The sequence below is a fragment of the Poromitra crassiceps genome, assembly GCF_964638095.1.
Source record: "Poromitra crassiceps genome assembly, chromosome: 1".
In the NCBI taxonomy this organism is placed as follows: domain Eukaryota; kingdom Metazoa; phylum Chordata; class Actinopteri; order Beryciformes; family Melamphaidae; genus Poromitra; species Poromitra crassiceps.
The window spans coordinates 61,785,625-61,800,865 of record NC_139623.1 but is presented as its reverse complement, the minus strand read 5'-3'; the positions used below and the strand labels follow the sequence as shown (position 1 = coordinate 61,800,865).

General features: G+C 44.3%; 1 protein-coding gene across 2 annotated transcripts in view; it reads left to right on the top strand.

The window, feature by feature from the left end:
- Positions 1-15,241, top strand: part of rad50 (RAD50 homolog, double strand break repair protein) — a 102,690-nt gene that overhangs the window by 13,552 nt on the left and 73,897 nt on the right. For both annotated transcript variants that reach the window (XM_083644108.1, XM_083644109.1), the window contains exons 7-10: positions 3,954-4,082; positions 9,373-9,538; positions 12,825-12,883; positions 13,339-13,473. In XM_083644108.1, the coding sequence (XP_083500234.1) occupies positions 3,954-4,082; positions 9,373-9,538; positions 12,825-12,883; positions 13,339-13,473 (489 nt within the window). The remainder of the gene's footprint in view (positions 1-3,953; positions 4,083-9,372; positions 9,539-12,824; positions 12,884-13,338; positions 13,474-15,241) is intronic.

Sequence of the window (15,241 nt, the reverse complement as noted above, 5' to 3'; positions counted from 1 at the left end):
CTTTCTCTCTCACACACCAACAGGCTATTGTGATCACACACACACACACACACACACACACACACACAACGCTGTTAAATTAGCCGCTAACGTTAACGTTAGGTTGAGCTTTGTATTTCTCACAGAAAATGGCAAGCCACATCACAAAAATGCAGCGTGAATGCAGTTACTAATAGTCATATTGGCAACGTGGCAAGCCAGCAGCACAACTACTACTAGTCTTAATATCAAGTAGCAATCATTAGCATACATTTACATTAGCGTTGTGTATAGTTAACGTTACGTTACCTTGCTCCGCTCGACGTAGATGCGCTGGTGGATGCGTAGACTGGATGTTTACGGTTCAGGTGCTGAAGCATTGACGAGGTACTGTTGTGATATGCAAGTATCGTCTTGCACACCACTGAGTTTGTGTCCTTTTTCAGCGTGAAATGGTCCCACACTTAGACAGTTTCGGTCGCTTTGTCGGCCCTGGTTCTCACCGGAAGAGCGCTGTGCCACACCAGTAAGCGTCCGTGAGAAACACAGTCTCTACTCTCTAAATGCCGTGTCGAGGCGAATCATTTTGGCCTCGATCATTTTAATTATTCGAGTTATTCGAGGTACTCGAGGAATCGTGACAGCCCTACAGTCAGTTAGACATGTTGTTGGACAGGACCATTAGGTCAGTTAAACCTAGTTAGACAGTTGGTTAGTTAGAAGACAGATATATAGCTGGTTAATTGATACTTTTCTCATTTTTAAATTAGCCTGCCTTATGTATATGGCATTTGGCCTTGCAACTCCCCCACTAACCGAATTCATCAAGCAGAGAGTCGATAGTGGCCCCTCCTCCAGGACCACTGGATCCTCCACTAGAGGAGATTGCGAGATGCCCCACAGGCATGACACGTCACGCGTCTGGTGTGTTCCCGAGACCTATAAATGCCTCCCCAACAGATAAAATAACAAAATAACATAAGCATACTGTATATGTGCCACGATCGGATTTGTGAAACACGCATTTAAAGGTCCCAATTCGTGCAGCTGTAACCTCTTAAAAACGTGTGTCTCTGGTCCATAAAACATGATTCTGGATTAATCTGTTGAAAATATAGCAACCCCGTTTGTTGTGACGGAGTTCTCACTTCCTCATCTAGTCGCTTCCCAAGAATGGCCTGTTTCTATAATATATTCAGAACTAACAGTTCCCATTGGCCGCTGAGGGAGAGCCCGCCCCAGGCTCCCAGCGGCCAATCAGATCAGCGTCTGTGGACCAGCACGCTAGGTTGCGAGTTATCGTTAACTTAACGGTACTACGCTAAAGAGGACATCTCAAAATGCCTAGACTTACCGAATGCACCTCTGCAGTTGCTGGATCACGTACAGTTGGCGTCGCTCCAGCTAGAAGTGTTAATTTTGTGGCTATAGACTAAATGGTGCAGGTAGCTTGTGTGAGATTGACCCGCGCAGTATGCAGGAGGAAGCTAGTGACGTCCCAATTCCCCCAGATTCCCCTCTGGGCAAACGACGCGTTTGGGGGTGTGGCTTGGAGGAGACTGCAGGGGGACGCTGGATAGGGACAAATCCAACTCTGGCAGTTCTGAGCTTGTGACCACTCATTACAGGGAGGGCTGACAGCAGTATATATGCATTTACAAGTAAAAACAGCTTTTGCACGGAATGGGACCTTTAAAAAAATCATGATTTGCCTCTCCCTGGAGCTGCAGGACAGCTCCTCAAATCGCCTCGACAGCAGCTGCCCGACTGCAGGCGCTCCACCCCGGCTGATTCATGCGGTGGAGGCTGCGCAAACATTGTGCAGCATGGCCAATTTTGGCCATTAATTAATAATGCCTAATTGCCTAATGACCTAGTTAAAAAATCTGACTCTGTTAGGTCACCCAAAGGTGGTGCTCTTTACACTGCCTGAAAGATTCAGCCCGATCGCATGTAAAATGGCATAGCAGTAGCCGAACACAATTCTACTCACTCACAGATACACTTTGCATTAGGGTTGTCAAAAGTATCGATAGTATCGATAAAAACCGCTAGTAAAAATTTGAAACAGATACAATATTCATTTGCAACAGTATGGTTACCAGCAGTGCTTTCTCTTAACTCATTCATGGCCAGTTTAGGACTGCCAATATTTAGCACAGGCCAAAGATTTTCATAATTGTTGGTCATCTTTCAAGACCCACAGTAAATTATCTATTAGCACCAAAGTGATTTGCAATACCTCAAAATGAAGATGTACGTCTCTGGGTTCACCAGGAAAAAAAAAGTGAGCTTTTAGCATGTTCTGTACTCTACTTATAGCCATTTATATACACCCTGTTTTCACCCAAAAGGTCTCTCTGAGAAGACAAACAGGAGAAAAGGCGATTTTTGTAAAGCACACAATCTCAGGCAGAACTCGCTCAATTATTTTATTTTGAACTGTATTGACATCAGACATGTAAATATTATTCGTTACGACACAAATGACAATATATATATATATATATATGAAGTGCTTTTTTTACATTCAACAATACAGTTTACTCAGTGTGAGTGAGTGTGCAGGCAGACAGACAGACAGACAGACAGACACACAGACAGACAGACAGACAGACAGACAGACAGACAGACACACACACACACACACACACGATCCCCCTTTTATCTTCGTTACGTTGTTTCCGGGTCTGAGTACTGCTGGCGTCTGCTGCTGTGACTGCCGCTTCTGCCTTGTTAGCTGTTCGTGTGTTTATTTTGTTTTGTTCTGGTCCACCCGTCCTCGTCCATGTCTCCCTGTCCTATACTCCCTGCTGTTTGATCGTTCCCGTTTTCCCCTCGGCTATTCAACACGTCCTCACCGCCCTCTGGATTACCCGTCAAACTGATCGATCATTTCCTCATTCCTCCGATGATCAAACACATCTCTGGATTACTTTCTCCCGTTTTCTCCCGGCTGGCACACAGGAAGGCGACCAGCTCGTGCAGCGCGCCGAGGGGCGTTTCAATGGCGTTTCTCCTCTCTGCACAAAGAAGCGTTTATCCGTTTTCTGTTTTTCCTCCTGCTCAATTTCAAAACAACAGCTGCGGTATGTGTTTGTTCACGTGTTGTCGGCTTGTCTTAGATGCCAGGGACCTGATAACATGTCACAGGCTGGGGAAGTCTTTGAACTACGCGCTGCACTAATAAAAACAAAAACACGTCAAACATGTCATTGGCTGGGAGGGCTATTCCTGATAACACGTCAAAGACGTCTTTGGCCATGAATGAGTTAATGAAAAATCAAACATATTACTGATTTCTCCCTCCCTATCATTGGTGGGTATCTGTTGCTTCAACAAGCTCAAAGTGTTGTGATAGGCTGATGACTAGAGCAAGGGTAATCTGCTGTTTAAGTGCAAGGTTTTTAACGACTTTTATCAGGCCTAGATTATGGAGAAATGTACGTCTGTCCGTTCATCCGTCTTCATTTATTTGTTATGCCTCTTGATGTGTCGTCATCCCTCCATGTGGTATCGAAAATGGTATTGAGTATCGTAATTTTCCTGCGTATATCGAAGTAGAAGTTCTAGTATTGTGACATCCCTACTTTGCATTATGATTATAGGATTATCTGTAATTTACATCATGCACCTTTGGCACTGTAAATTCCTACTTATCACTCAGGTCCTTCTAATCTAATGTGTATATTGCATATTGCAGATTTTTCTGTGATTTAATCTTTTAAATTCTTTGTCTTTTGACTATTCATGTGACCGCTGTCACCGCTACCCTGCATACTTAAACTAAGTCAAATTCCTTGTGTATAATCTGATTACCTACTGTGGCAATAAAAGTGATTCTGATTCTGATCAGTTAGAGACCGTTAGACGGGTGGTTAATTACAGTAGGTAGTTCTGTCTGTGGTTGTGTGCCTGAGCGAAGTATAGTAGTTGGCGTATCCCTGATCTTGTTCCATTAATTTCATGTTCAGAATCGACAGGCAGACATTGATGAGAAGCTGGGCAAAGTGATGAAGCTGGACAACGACATCAAGGCTTTAGACAGCAGGAAGAAACAGATGGAGGAGGACAATAGGGAGCTGGAGGAAACGATGGAAAAGGTGAGAAAGAAAAGTGTACTACTCATTCACATACAGTGCATCCGGAAAGTATTCATAGCGCTTCACTTTTTCCACATTTTGTTATATTACAGCCGCATTCCACAATGGATTAAATTATTTTTTTTATCTCAAAATTCTACACACATAATGACAAAGTGAAAAAAGTTTTTCTTGAAATCTTTGCAAATTTATTAAAAATAAAAAACGAAAAAAATCGCATGTACATAAGTATTCACAGCCTTTGCTATGACACTCCAAATTGAGCTCAGCTGCATCCCGTTTCCAGTGGTCATCCTTGAGATGTTTCTACAACTTGGTTGGTGTCCACCTGTGGTAAATTAAATTGATTGGACATGATTTGGAAAGGCACACACCTGTCTATATAAGGTCCCACATTTGACAGTGCATGTCAAAGCACAAACCAAAGCCATGAAGTCAAAGGAATTGTCTCTAGACCTCCGAGACAGGATTGTATCGAGGCACAGATCTGGGGAAGGGTACAGAAAAATGTCTGCAGCATTGAAGGTCCCAATGAGCACAGTGGTCTCTCCATCATTTGTAAATGGAAGAAGTTTGGAACCACCAGGACTCTTCCTAGAGCTGGCCGCCCGGCCAAACTGAGCAATCGGGGGTGAAGGGCCTTGGTCAGGGAGGTGACCAAGAACCCGATGGTCACTCTGACAGAGCTCACACAGCATTCCTCTGTGGAGATGGGAGAACCTTCCAGAAGGACAACCGTCTCTGCAGCACTCCACCAATCAGGCCTTTATGGTAGACTGGCCAGACAGAAGCCACTCCTCAGTAAAAGGCACATGACAGCCTGCTTGGAGTTTGCCAAAAGGCACCTAAAGGACTCTCAGACCAAGAGAAACAAAATTATCTGGTCTGATGAAACCAAGATTGAACTCTTTGGCCTGAATGCCAAGGGTTATGTCTGGAGGAGACCAGGCACCGCTCATCACCTGGCCAATACCATCCCTACAGTGAAGCATGGTGGTGGCAGCATCATGCTGTGGGGATGTTCTTCAGCGGCAGGAACTGGGAGACGAGTCAGAATCGAGGGAAAGATGAATGCAGCAATGTACAGAGAGATCCTTGATGAAAAGCTGGGGTGAAGGTTCACCTTCCAACAGGACAAAGACCCTAAGCACACAGCAAAGATAACAAAGGAGTGGCTTCGGGACATGTCTGTGAATGTTCTTGAGTGGCCCAGCCACAGCCCAGACTTGAACCTGATTGAACATCTCTGGAGAGATCTGAAAATGGCTGTGCACCGACGCTCCCCATCCAACCTGACGGAGCTTGAGAGGATCTGCAAAGAAGAATGGGAGAAACTGCCCAAAAATAGGTGTGCCAAGCTTGTAGCATCATACTCAAGAAGACTTGAGGCTGTAATTGCTGCCAAAGGTGCTTCAACAAAGTATTGAGCAAAGGCTGTGTTATATTTTCGTTTTTTCATTCATTTTTTATTTTGTAGGCAAAGCATACATTCATACAATATATACAGTATCCTATGACTACCATACAATTATGAATATTTATAAACCCACTTATCCCTCTACCCCCCCAATGCCCTCAACCACCCCCCACCCCTTACCACCAATCCGGCTATTGCAACTGACCATATAAATTAAAACAAAAACAGAAACACAAAACAAAACAAAAACAGGCAGACATCAAATAAAAATAATCACCTAATCAGAAGATCTTTTAACTTCTAAATTAAATCTGTCCATACTACAATCGTGTTTGGTTTTGCATTGTTAATTCTTGCTGAAGATAGTTCCAGGTATGAAATGTCCAGAAAGCTCCGAAGCCAATGAGTATGTGATATATCATGTGGAGAATTCCAACGTTGAGCAACAATCTTCTTGGTGGCCGTTAGACCTGCTAGCCAGATATTACGTGATTTTCCGGTGAAGAAGATATGCGAGTCATCATTCAACAAATGTACTGCCGGGTCCACCAGGAGTTGCACCTCCAGCAGGTCTGACAGCATATTAATAACCTTCCCCCAAAACTCCAAGACCCCTGGACACTCCCATACAACATGCATAAAAGAGCCAATGGTTCCCGGGTGGCAGAACGTACAAAATGGGTCAGTTACCAATCCCATCCTATGCCTAATTCTCGGTGTTAGATACGCTCTATGACAAAATTTCAAATGTATATATTGATGGTTTGGATTCTTCGAAGCACCAGTAACATTATCCCAAATTGCATCCCAGTTTAACTCTTGTCCTAGTTCTCTATCCCATGCCTGCATACCACAAGTGGGTGTATACTTATGGGAATTAAAATTATCATATATATATGACACTATACTTTTTGGAGCGATTCTTACCCAGTCAAGAATAGGATGTTCTTTCAACTCTGACCCCCAGGGAACCCGATAGGCTCTACAGGCTGATCTTATTCTGAAGTAAAAGAAAAGAGAATGATTATCGATGCTGTAGCTGGAGACTAGGTCTCGAAAGTCCCGAATGCGGTCTACCCCATTGATATCTTGAAGAGACATGATACCTTTATCCTCCCATGATCTGTTACTGAAAGGTTTCCCCCCAGTTAGCAGATGACTGTTATTCCATAATGGAGATGATTTGTACCACTTGTTTTTGATCTTCAGAAACCTTTCCGCTGCTCTAAACACTTGAAGCATATAAGTAAAGATTGGACCATAAAGCAAACTAGATTTTTTATTAGATATACCTATAAGGAGAAAATCCTTAAATCTTATTGGTGTTATTAGTTCTTGCTCCTCGCTTTTCCAAGATGAAACTCTATCTCCATCCAGCCAGTAACTGAGACTCCTCAATACGAATGCCCAGTGATATAATTTAAAATTTGGACATGCCCATCCCCCAACCGACTTCTTGACCTGGAGAGCTGACCACTTTATACTGGGACGTTTACCATTCCATACATAACCTCGTAGTAGGGAGTCCAGCTTCTGCCAGTAACCTATCGGAGGAGCCAGTGGAATCATCGAGCTGATGAAATTAATACGGGGTAAGATGTTCATTTTAATGACTGATATCCGAGCTGGGACTGACGCTGGCAGATGTTTCCATCTTGCAATATCCTCTTCTACTTTTTTAAACACTAAAGAATAATTTGTTTTAGCTATAGAAGACAATGAAGTACTGATTTTAATACCCAAGTAGAGGACCTCTTTTGCAATACTAATCTGGGGGGGGAGAACCACCCTACTATGGTCCGTATTAACCAACATCAATGCAGATTTTGCCAGATTGACCTTGTAAAGAAACACTTTTTTCACTTTGTCATTATGGGGTATTGTGTGTAGAATTTTTAGATAAAAAAAAATAATGTAATCCATTTTGGAATGAGGCTGTAACATAACAAAATGTGGAAAAAGTGAAGTGCTATCAATACTTTCCGGATACACTGTACATGAGCGGGGCAAGCATTTGTCCTTTTCTGTTTATCTATGAGCATGTGCAGCCAACAGGTCACGGTCTGACTGAGCAGTAGCAGCTCATTTCTAATACAGGGGGAAGAACTTATCTCATTGGTGCTCGCTGCCATGTTTACATGCCACAACAATAACCTGTTTACTATTGGAGTAAGCCAGGCATCTTAACCGGCTTTCTCATTATTGGAGAGCAAATGTAAAAATGCCTCTGCTACAAAGAAATAGGCCAAGTCATCACTTGGGCTTAGTGCTCACAACATAAAAGAAATAAAGGACAGTTGAGACATCTTTTAACTCCAGCCAGTATTACACAGTATGTAGCAGGGCAGCCTGAGTAAAACTAAACGATAACCCTTCGTTCACACCATACGCCGAAGCAAAGCTCAAGCCATGCTGAAGCTAGGCTGAAGCCATGCTGAAGCCACGCTGAAGCCATGCTGAAGCCACGCAGTTTCATTTCGGCGTCCTTGTTAACAGGCAAGACCGTTCGCGGCTGGTGTGGTTTTGGCTCCATGCCAAATTATGTGAAGGTGTGTGTGTTCATGCCAATTGGCTAAAAGGGGGCAGTGGGGGCAAATTCCCAAATACAGGGTGGCAGAGGCAGAGGTGGGCTGCAGAGTAGGGTGACAGAGGTGGGCTGCAGTGCAGGGTGACAGAGGCAGAGGTGGGCTGCAGTGCAGGGTGACAGAGGCAGAGGTGGGCTGCAGAGTAGGGTAGGCTGCCCCTGCTTTTCCAAAATTTGCATAATATGGTTGCAGCTATTGTGAATTCCTGAATTTTGTTTATATAAAAAAATTTTTAACACATTGACTGCCAGCTGTTTTTTTTTTGCTGTAGGTAGCTTCTGCCAGGCCGTTTTTTGAGGATTCTGGCTCATTTTACAAGAGCCGAGGATTCTTTTCTGCTTGGAGTTTGTGAACACAAAGTTCACAAAAGTACTAATAGAATGTGTGCTTTCTCTGTCTAAAAGAGTTAGTTTGTAGAGTTAGTAGTTATGTAGATATTAGCCGTTGAGTACAGCATGGTTTTAGCATCTGAGAGTGAAAGCTGAGATAATCGCAGTTTTGTGAAATTCAATCAAACAGGCAGAACAGTCACTTTAACCATTTATTTTTGGCATCAGTGAGAGATCAGACATCCAAACAATATAGTTCCGAACGCCCTCTCCTTCAACTCCTCCCTCCGTGGGCGTGTCTAGTGGCTTTCAGCCTGCGTTTGTCACAAGCGAGTGCTCTGCTGCTGCTGCTGCGAGTTTGAGCAGCCTCCCTCCCTGGCAGCGAGTTTGAGCAGCCTCCCTCCCTGGCAGCGAGTGTGGATAGGGCTCACTCGTCTCTTGGGTTTGAGAGCCCCGATGAAGCCCCGTGCGACTCTAGGCTTTATGCTGCCCACCCAGTCCATTTCTGGAACCCCCCACCGCAGCAGCGCGAAAGCGTCCCCGCCTACAGTATGAGAATGAGGCTCGTTCGTTTCTGACTGTAAAATCGCCAAGCCATTTCCTTGAATGGAGGAAGCAGCCGCGGGAGGCGGCTGCTTTTGGTTGACTTTCTCTCTGTCGGGAGAGGACCGTCGCCACCTAGCTGGTCGGTAAAATAGATTATACACATTCAATACTTCCAATATCTCCATAGGAGACGCGGGGGGCATTGATCCACGTAGCACCGTCAAAAATTTTATTTTTATTTTTTGACGACTCAACTCGTCGTTGGCAGTGAACGGTTGGATTCTGTTTGACGACTCAACTCGTTGTTGGCAGTGAACGTGTTAACTTGCGAGACCCAAATGGGAATCAACCCTCTACAGTGAGCTGACAAAATCATGCTCCTGCTAAAGCCATGTTCTGTGTGCCTCCTGCAGGTGTTCCAGGGTTCAGATGAGCAGCTGCAGAAGATTTACCAGAACCACCAGCGAACAGTGAAGGAGAAGGAGAGGAGGCTGGTCGACAGCCAGAAGGAGCTGGACCGAGCTGGCCGGGAGTGTCAGAGACTCACCAGGGTCAAGTCTGAACTCCTGGTGGAGCAAGGTACACACACGCACACGCGCACACGCACACGCTCACGCACACGCACAGGGCCGGCTCGTGCATATAGGCGACGTGGGCGAGCGCCTAGGACGACACTTGGAGAGGCGGCAAATTGTGCGCCTTCACTTGCAGTTGCAGCTCTCCAAATATTCTCCTCTGCCTCTTCCCCATGCTCCGCGGCACGCCACGAACCACCCGCCCTACTATGCCTCTGATTGGCTTACCCTGATATCCTTACCCTAACCCAACCAATCATCACTCCTCATGCCTAAACAACCACTACTACTAGCCAATCAGAGGCAGAGGAGGGCGGGTCATCATGCCTTCTCTATCAGCTTGATTGAGGGAAAAGGAACACGGAGTAAATTAAATTACATAGCCTACAAGTAGAATGATTTACATCATTAACTTTCGGGTAAGGTAGCCTAGGCCATGTGCTCATATGTGTGTACCAGTATTAGTGTAATCAGTAAATTAGCGCGATATTCTAACATTGTTTCTGGATTCCAAAACAATCAGTTTCCCTGTGCGGTGCGCAGTGCGCACTTTGCCTGCCCATTCATTGGAGAGACCAAAATTCCAATGTACAATATCTGAAGTTTGTCAAAGTTGAAACTACCTCTGCAGTAGTAGCCTACAATGAAACAAGACAGACTTAATGGACTGGCAACGATCTCCATATAAAATGAACTGGCAGAGAGAATCCTAATAGACTCAGGTCCTCATGTGTGAAGATTATCCTGCTGAACACTGGTTTGCGTTTGAATAAGCTAACCCACAGACCTCATTTGAAGCATCGTGCCAAAAACCCATTCAAAAATCCCATAGGCAGAAACAGTGAAGAACCCGGAAGTGTTAGCATCCATGTTTTCTGGACTCATTCCTGCGGCTCTCTATTGGGGCGGCATACTTTGTTCTCGCCTAGAGCGGCAGAACGGCAGGCTGTGGCGATCTGCCATTTCCGCAAACATCACTCCATTCATTCCTCTCTCTCACCCCCCCCCCCCCTTCTCTGCTACTATGTATTTCTCAATGGAGACACACACCCCTTGACACGCATCTCCTATCCACCCAATCACAAGTTGACATGCACCTCACCTGCTTTCGTCCAATCCCCTCCTTACACATAACTATGGCGTAGCCTTAAAATATCCTCGTGCTGAAAAAGTCTGTGTATAGTAGCGTTGGTACCGCTCGTCCTACACCAACACTGGATCATCGCATACCGAGGGAAAACCCATTCACAACTGCACCGGCTTCTCAACTCTGTGCTACTCTAGAGAGAGTGATCCGGACTGAGATAACTGGCTTTGCCAGAGATCGTTTACGTTGGGAAGAGGAGTTTCTGTGGGGGAACTTTCGTGTGGATTAGTTTTGGGCACCCCGGCACCGAGTCAGACCGCTACAACGCGCCTGCACAGGGTACACACACCTCACCTGCACACACGTGTTTCCATGTAGACATTTATTCATTATTGCTGCCTCATTGCATTGAAGATGCATTGTGTTACCTGTGTTATGTGTTGGATGTATTCTTATGTTGATTATGCATGATCAAAACCAAATGTTTGACCCTATTTTTGATTAGCTGCCTGTCTCTTAATAAGTTTGTTTTGAAAGCTTGTAATCAGTGTTGCGATGAAAATGTACGCCTACTAATCAGGGTGCAAAATTAACTTTTTTGTCAAATGGCTAGTGAATGTTCAGAAAAAGTACTACGCGACTTCCGCCCGAGCAAGTTGAAAAAGCGACTTTTCTTCCAAAAAAAGGGTTAGGGTGTGGGTAGCAACGAACTGGTAGCCGAGTGGTTACGACAGGCGGCTGTCAAGCCAGCGGCCCCAGGTTCAAATCCTGCACGACTCGAGGTTATATTTTCACCAAACTCTGAGACTGGGCTGTTATTCACACGACCGCTAGAGTAGACCGCAGCTATTCTCAACCACTGGGTCGTGGCACACTGATGGGCCTCAGAGCACCGTGTAGTGGGCCATGGAGGCAGTGGTATTGTCAAATATATTAATAAAAATAAAATAAAAGATTGTGATTACAGCTAGTTTTTTTTTTTTTTTTTTTTTACATCTAAATGTCCTCAAGAATTGCATAGATCAAAAACTTCCAATTAAAATGCATAATTTCATTGACTTTTTTACCTCTCTCTTTCATTTATCTGGGAAGGTGGTCCTCGGAACTGTTATAACAATCAGAAGTGGTCCTTAAGTTACAAAAAGTTGAGAACCTCTGGCCCTGCGCTAGAGGACACTTAACGTAGGAAACGTGATTCCAGGTCGTATTCAGCTGCTTGTACAAACTGTATCCAGTTGGAGGTCAGGCTGAAAGGACTGCACTTCCATTTTTATGATTTATTTTGTTTTCTATATAAAGCTATAGCTCTGTCTTCTACTATTAATGTGACCGCTATGCTGCATACTTGCACTAAGACAAATTCCGCGTTTGTAATCTGATTACTTACTGTGGCTATTAACAGTGAATTTTGAAATTTAAATGTAATATCTATTGTAATAAAAGGATCAATAACTGCACTGGATCAGTTTCATCTCAGTACATTGAAGTTGTTGCTGTACTTTCTTGGTACCATAATCCTCTTGTGTGCACATGGAGTAATGGTTCCTTTTCTTTGATGGGCTTTACACCGTCTGAAACTCTGCAGGTGTGACTGATCATTATGTACACTTGGTTTTGAAGAGCAGAAGAACTCTGCAATTCTCCACATAAACATACACAACGTCAAACACACCTGGAGAGAGGTCACAAAATGGTCGGACAAGGCCGTGTCTTTGGGGCTCAATTGGTCGGACTAGTTCTAACAAGAGATTGGTCTACTCTAGATCACAAGATCACTGTCTAGGTCAATAGGTCTAAGATTACTGTTCAAACCAAAAATAGTGCAGAAAGTGCATAATAAGCACACCTGTATACATAGACATACTAGGGCTGGGCAGTACAATAAGGCTTGATACAGTAGGCTTATTTTTGATCAGGGCATTGGGTGAGGTGAATGCATTTTGGGTATAATCTGAACTGAACTGCTTATAATTTTGATAGCGGGACTCTTAATTTTCCAAAACGTCACAGCTCCCCTCTGTGGCCATTTGGTAGCAGCTGTTTTGTGTCCCTCTTGGTATGCATGTCATCAATACTTTGTCAGCTCACCTTCCAATACAAGAAAGAAAAGTTGATGGGTAGATGGTTGGATAGGTGGATGGATGCATGAGAGAGGATTTCCTCCCCAGTAAATGAGCTGCGAAAATCTCTTTCCCTCTTTCAGGCCGTCTACAGCTGGAGGCTGACCACCAAACTCAAACCATCAAGAACCGCGATGCTCAGGTGAGACAAAGGCAGTGGGGAAGCTGGTACAGTCTTGAGTCGACTAATGGATTTTGATTAATATTTTGCATATATCCACACTCAAAATGAAATATCCTATCTATACAGAAAATCTAGTGGTTTGCATTATGTCGAAAAATTCACTGCCAAGTATAAAAAAAACAATCCTTTTCCTCATATAAATTAAGTTTATTTGAAAATGTTCTGGCCTTTCAGACCCTGCAGTGTAAAGATTAGCCCACACTCAAAGAATATTTTTGGCTTACAATAATATGATGTATATTATTTTCTGATTTCAAAAATGACCAAAGAAAATCTATAATCTTGATAACTGCGTGTGTTTTATTTACAATCAGCTGCTCCTTATTCTTCCATCATCCTCATATTACGACTTTATTCTACCATCACCCGAACATGAGATAATTGTAGTCTCTCTCCCTGCCTTCCCCCATCAGGTGCGCTCTTTAGCGTCCTACCTGGAGTTGGAGGGTTACGATCGTACGCCCTTCACTCAGCTGCAGCTGCAGAGTTTTCATCGCCACGTCACCGAGAGACTGGACCAGGAAAAAGAGACAGCCAATCAGATTATGGTAAGAGACTGGACCAGGAAAAAGAGACAGCCAATCAGAGTATGGTAAGAGACTGAACCAGGAAAAAGAGACAGCCAATCAGATTATGGTAAGAGACTGAACCAGGAAAAAGAGACAGCCAATCAGATTATGGTAAGAGACTGAACCAGGAAAAAGAGACAGCCAATCAGATTATGGTAAGAGACTGGGCCAGGAAAAAGAGACAGCCAATCAGAGTATGGTAAGAGACTGGGCCAGAGACCCAGAGAGAGATCTGCAGCATGCAGTAACATAGTGTATCAGACCTAGAGAGAGATCTGCAGCATGCAGTAACATAGTGTATCAGACCTAGAGAGAGATCTGCAGCATGCAGTAACGTAGTGTATCAGACCTAGAGAGAGATCTGCAGCATGCAGTAACATAGTGTATCAGACCCAGAGAGAGATCTGCAGCATGCAGTAACATAGTGTATCAGACCCAGAGAGAGATCTGCAGCATGCAGTAATGTAGTGTTTCAGACCCAGAGAGAGATCTGCAGCATGCAGTAACATAGTGTATCAGACCCAGAGAGAGATCTGCAGCATGCAGTAATGTAGTGTATCAGACCCAGAGAGAGATCTGCAGCATGCAGTAACGTAGTGTATCAGACCCAGAGAGAGATTTGCAGCATGCAGTAACATAGTGTATCAGACCCAGAGAGAGATCTGCAGCATGCAGTAATGTAGTGTATCAGACCCAGAGAGAGATCTGCAGCATGCAGTAACGTAGTGTATCAGACCCAGAGAGAGATCTGCAGCATGCAGTAATGTAGTGTATCAGACCCAGAGAGAGATCTGCAGCATGCAGTAACGTAGTGTATCAGACCCAGAGAGAGATCTGCAGCATGCAGTAATGTAGTGTATCAGACCCAGAGAGAGATCTGCAGCATGCAGTAATGTAGTGTATCAGACCGAGAGAGAGATCTGCAGCATGCAGTAATGTAGTGTTTCAGACCCAGAGAGAGATCTGCAGCATGCAGTAACATAGTGTATCAGACCAAGAGAGAGATCTGCAGCATGCAGTAATGTAGTGTATCAGACCCAGAGAGAGATCTGCAGCATGCAGTAACATAGTGTATCAGACCCAGAGAGAGATCTGCAGCATGCAGTAACATAGTGTATCAGACCCAGAGAGAGATCTGCAGCATGCAGTAACATAGTGGATCAGACCCAGAGAGAGATCTGCAGCATGCAGTAACATAGTGTATCAGACCCAGAGAGAGATCTGCAGCATGCAGTAATGTAGTGTTTCAGACCCAGAGAGAGATCTGCAGCATGCAGTAACATAGTGTATCAGACCCAGAGAGAGATCTGCAGCATGCAGTAACATAGTGTATCAGACCCAGAGAGAGATCTGCAGCATGCAGTAACATAGTGTATCAGACCCAGAGAGAGATCTGCAGCATGCAGTAACATAGTGTATCAGACCCAGAGAGAGATCTGCAGCATGCAGTAACGTAGTGTATCAGACCCAGAGAGAGATCTGCAGCATGCAGTAACATAGTGTATCAGACCCAGAGAGAGATCTGCAGCATGCAGTAACATAGTGTATCAGACCCAGAGAGAGATCTGCAGCATGCAGTAATGTAGTGTTTCAGCATAAGAAGCATGCAGTAATGTAGTGTTTCAGCGTAAGAAGCATGCAGTAATGTAGTGTTTCAGCGTAAGAAGCATGCAGTAATGTAGTGTTTCAGCGTAAGAAGCATGCAGTAATGTAGTGTTTCAGCATAAGAAGCATGCAGTAATGTAGT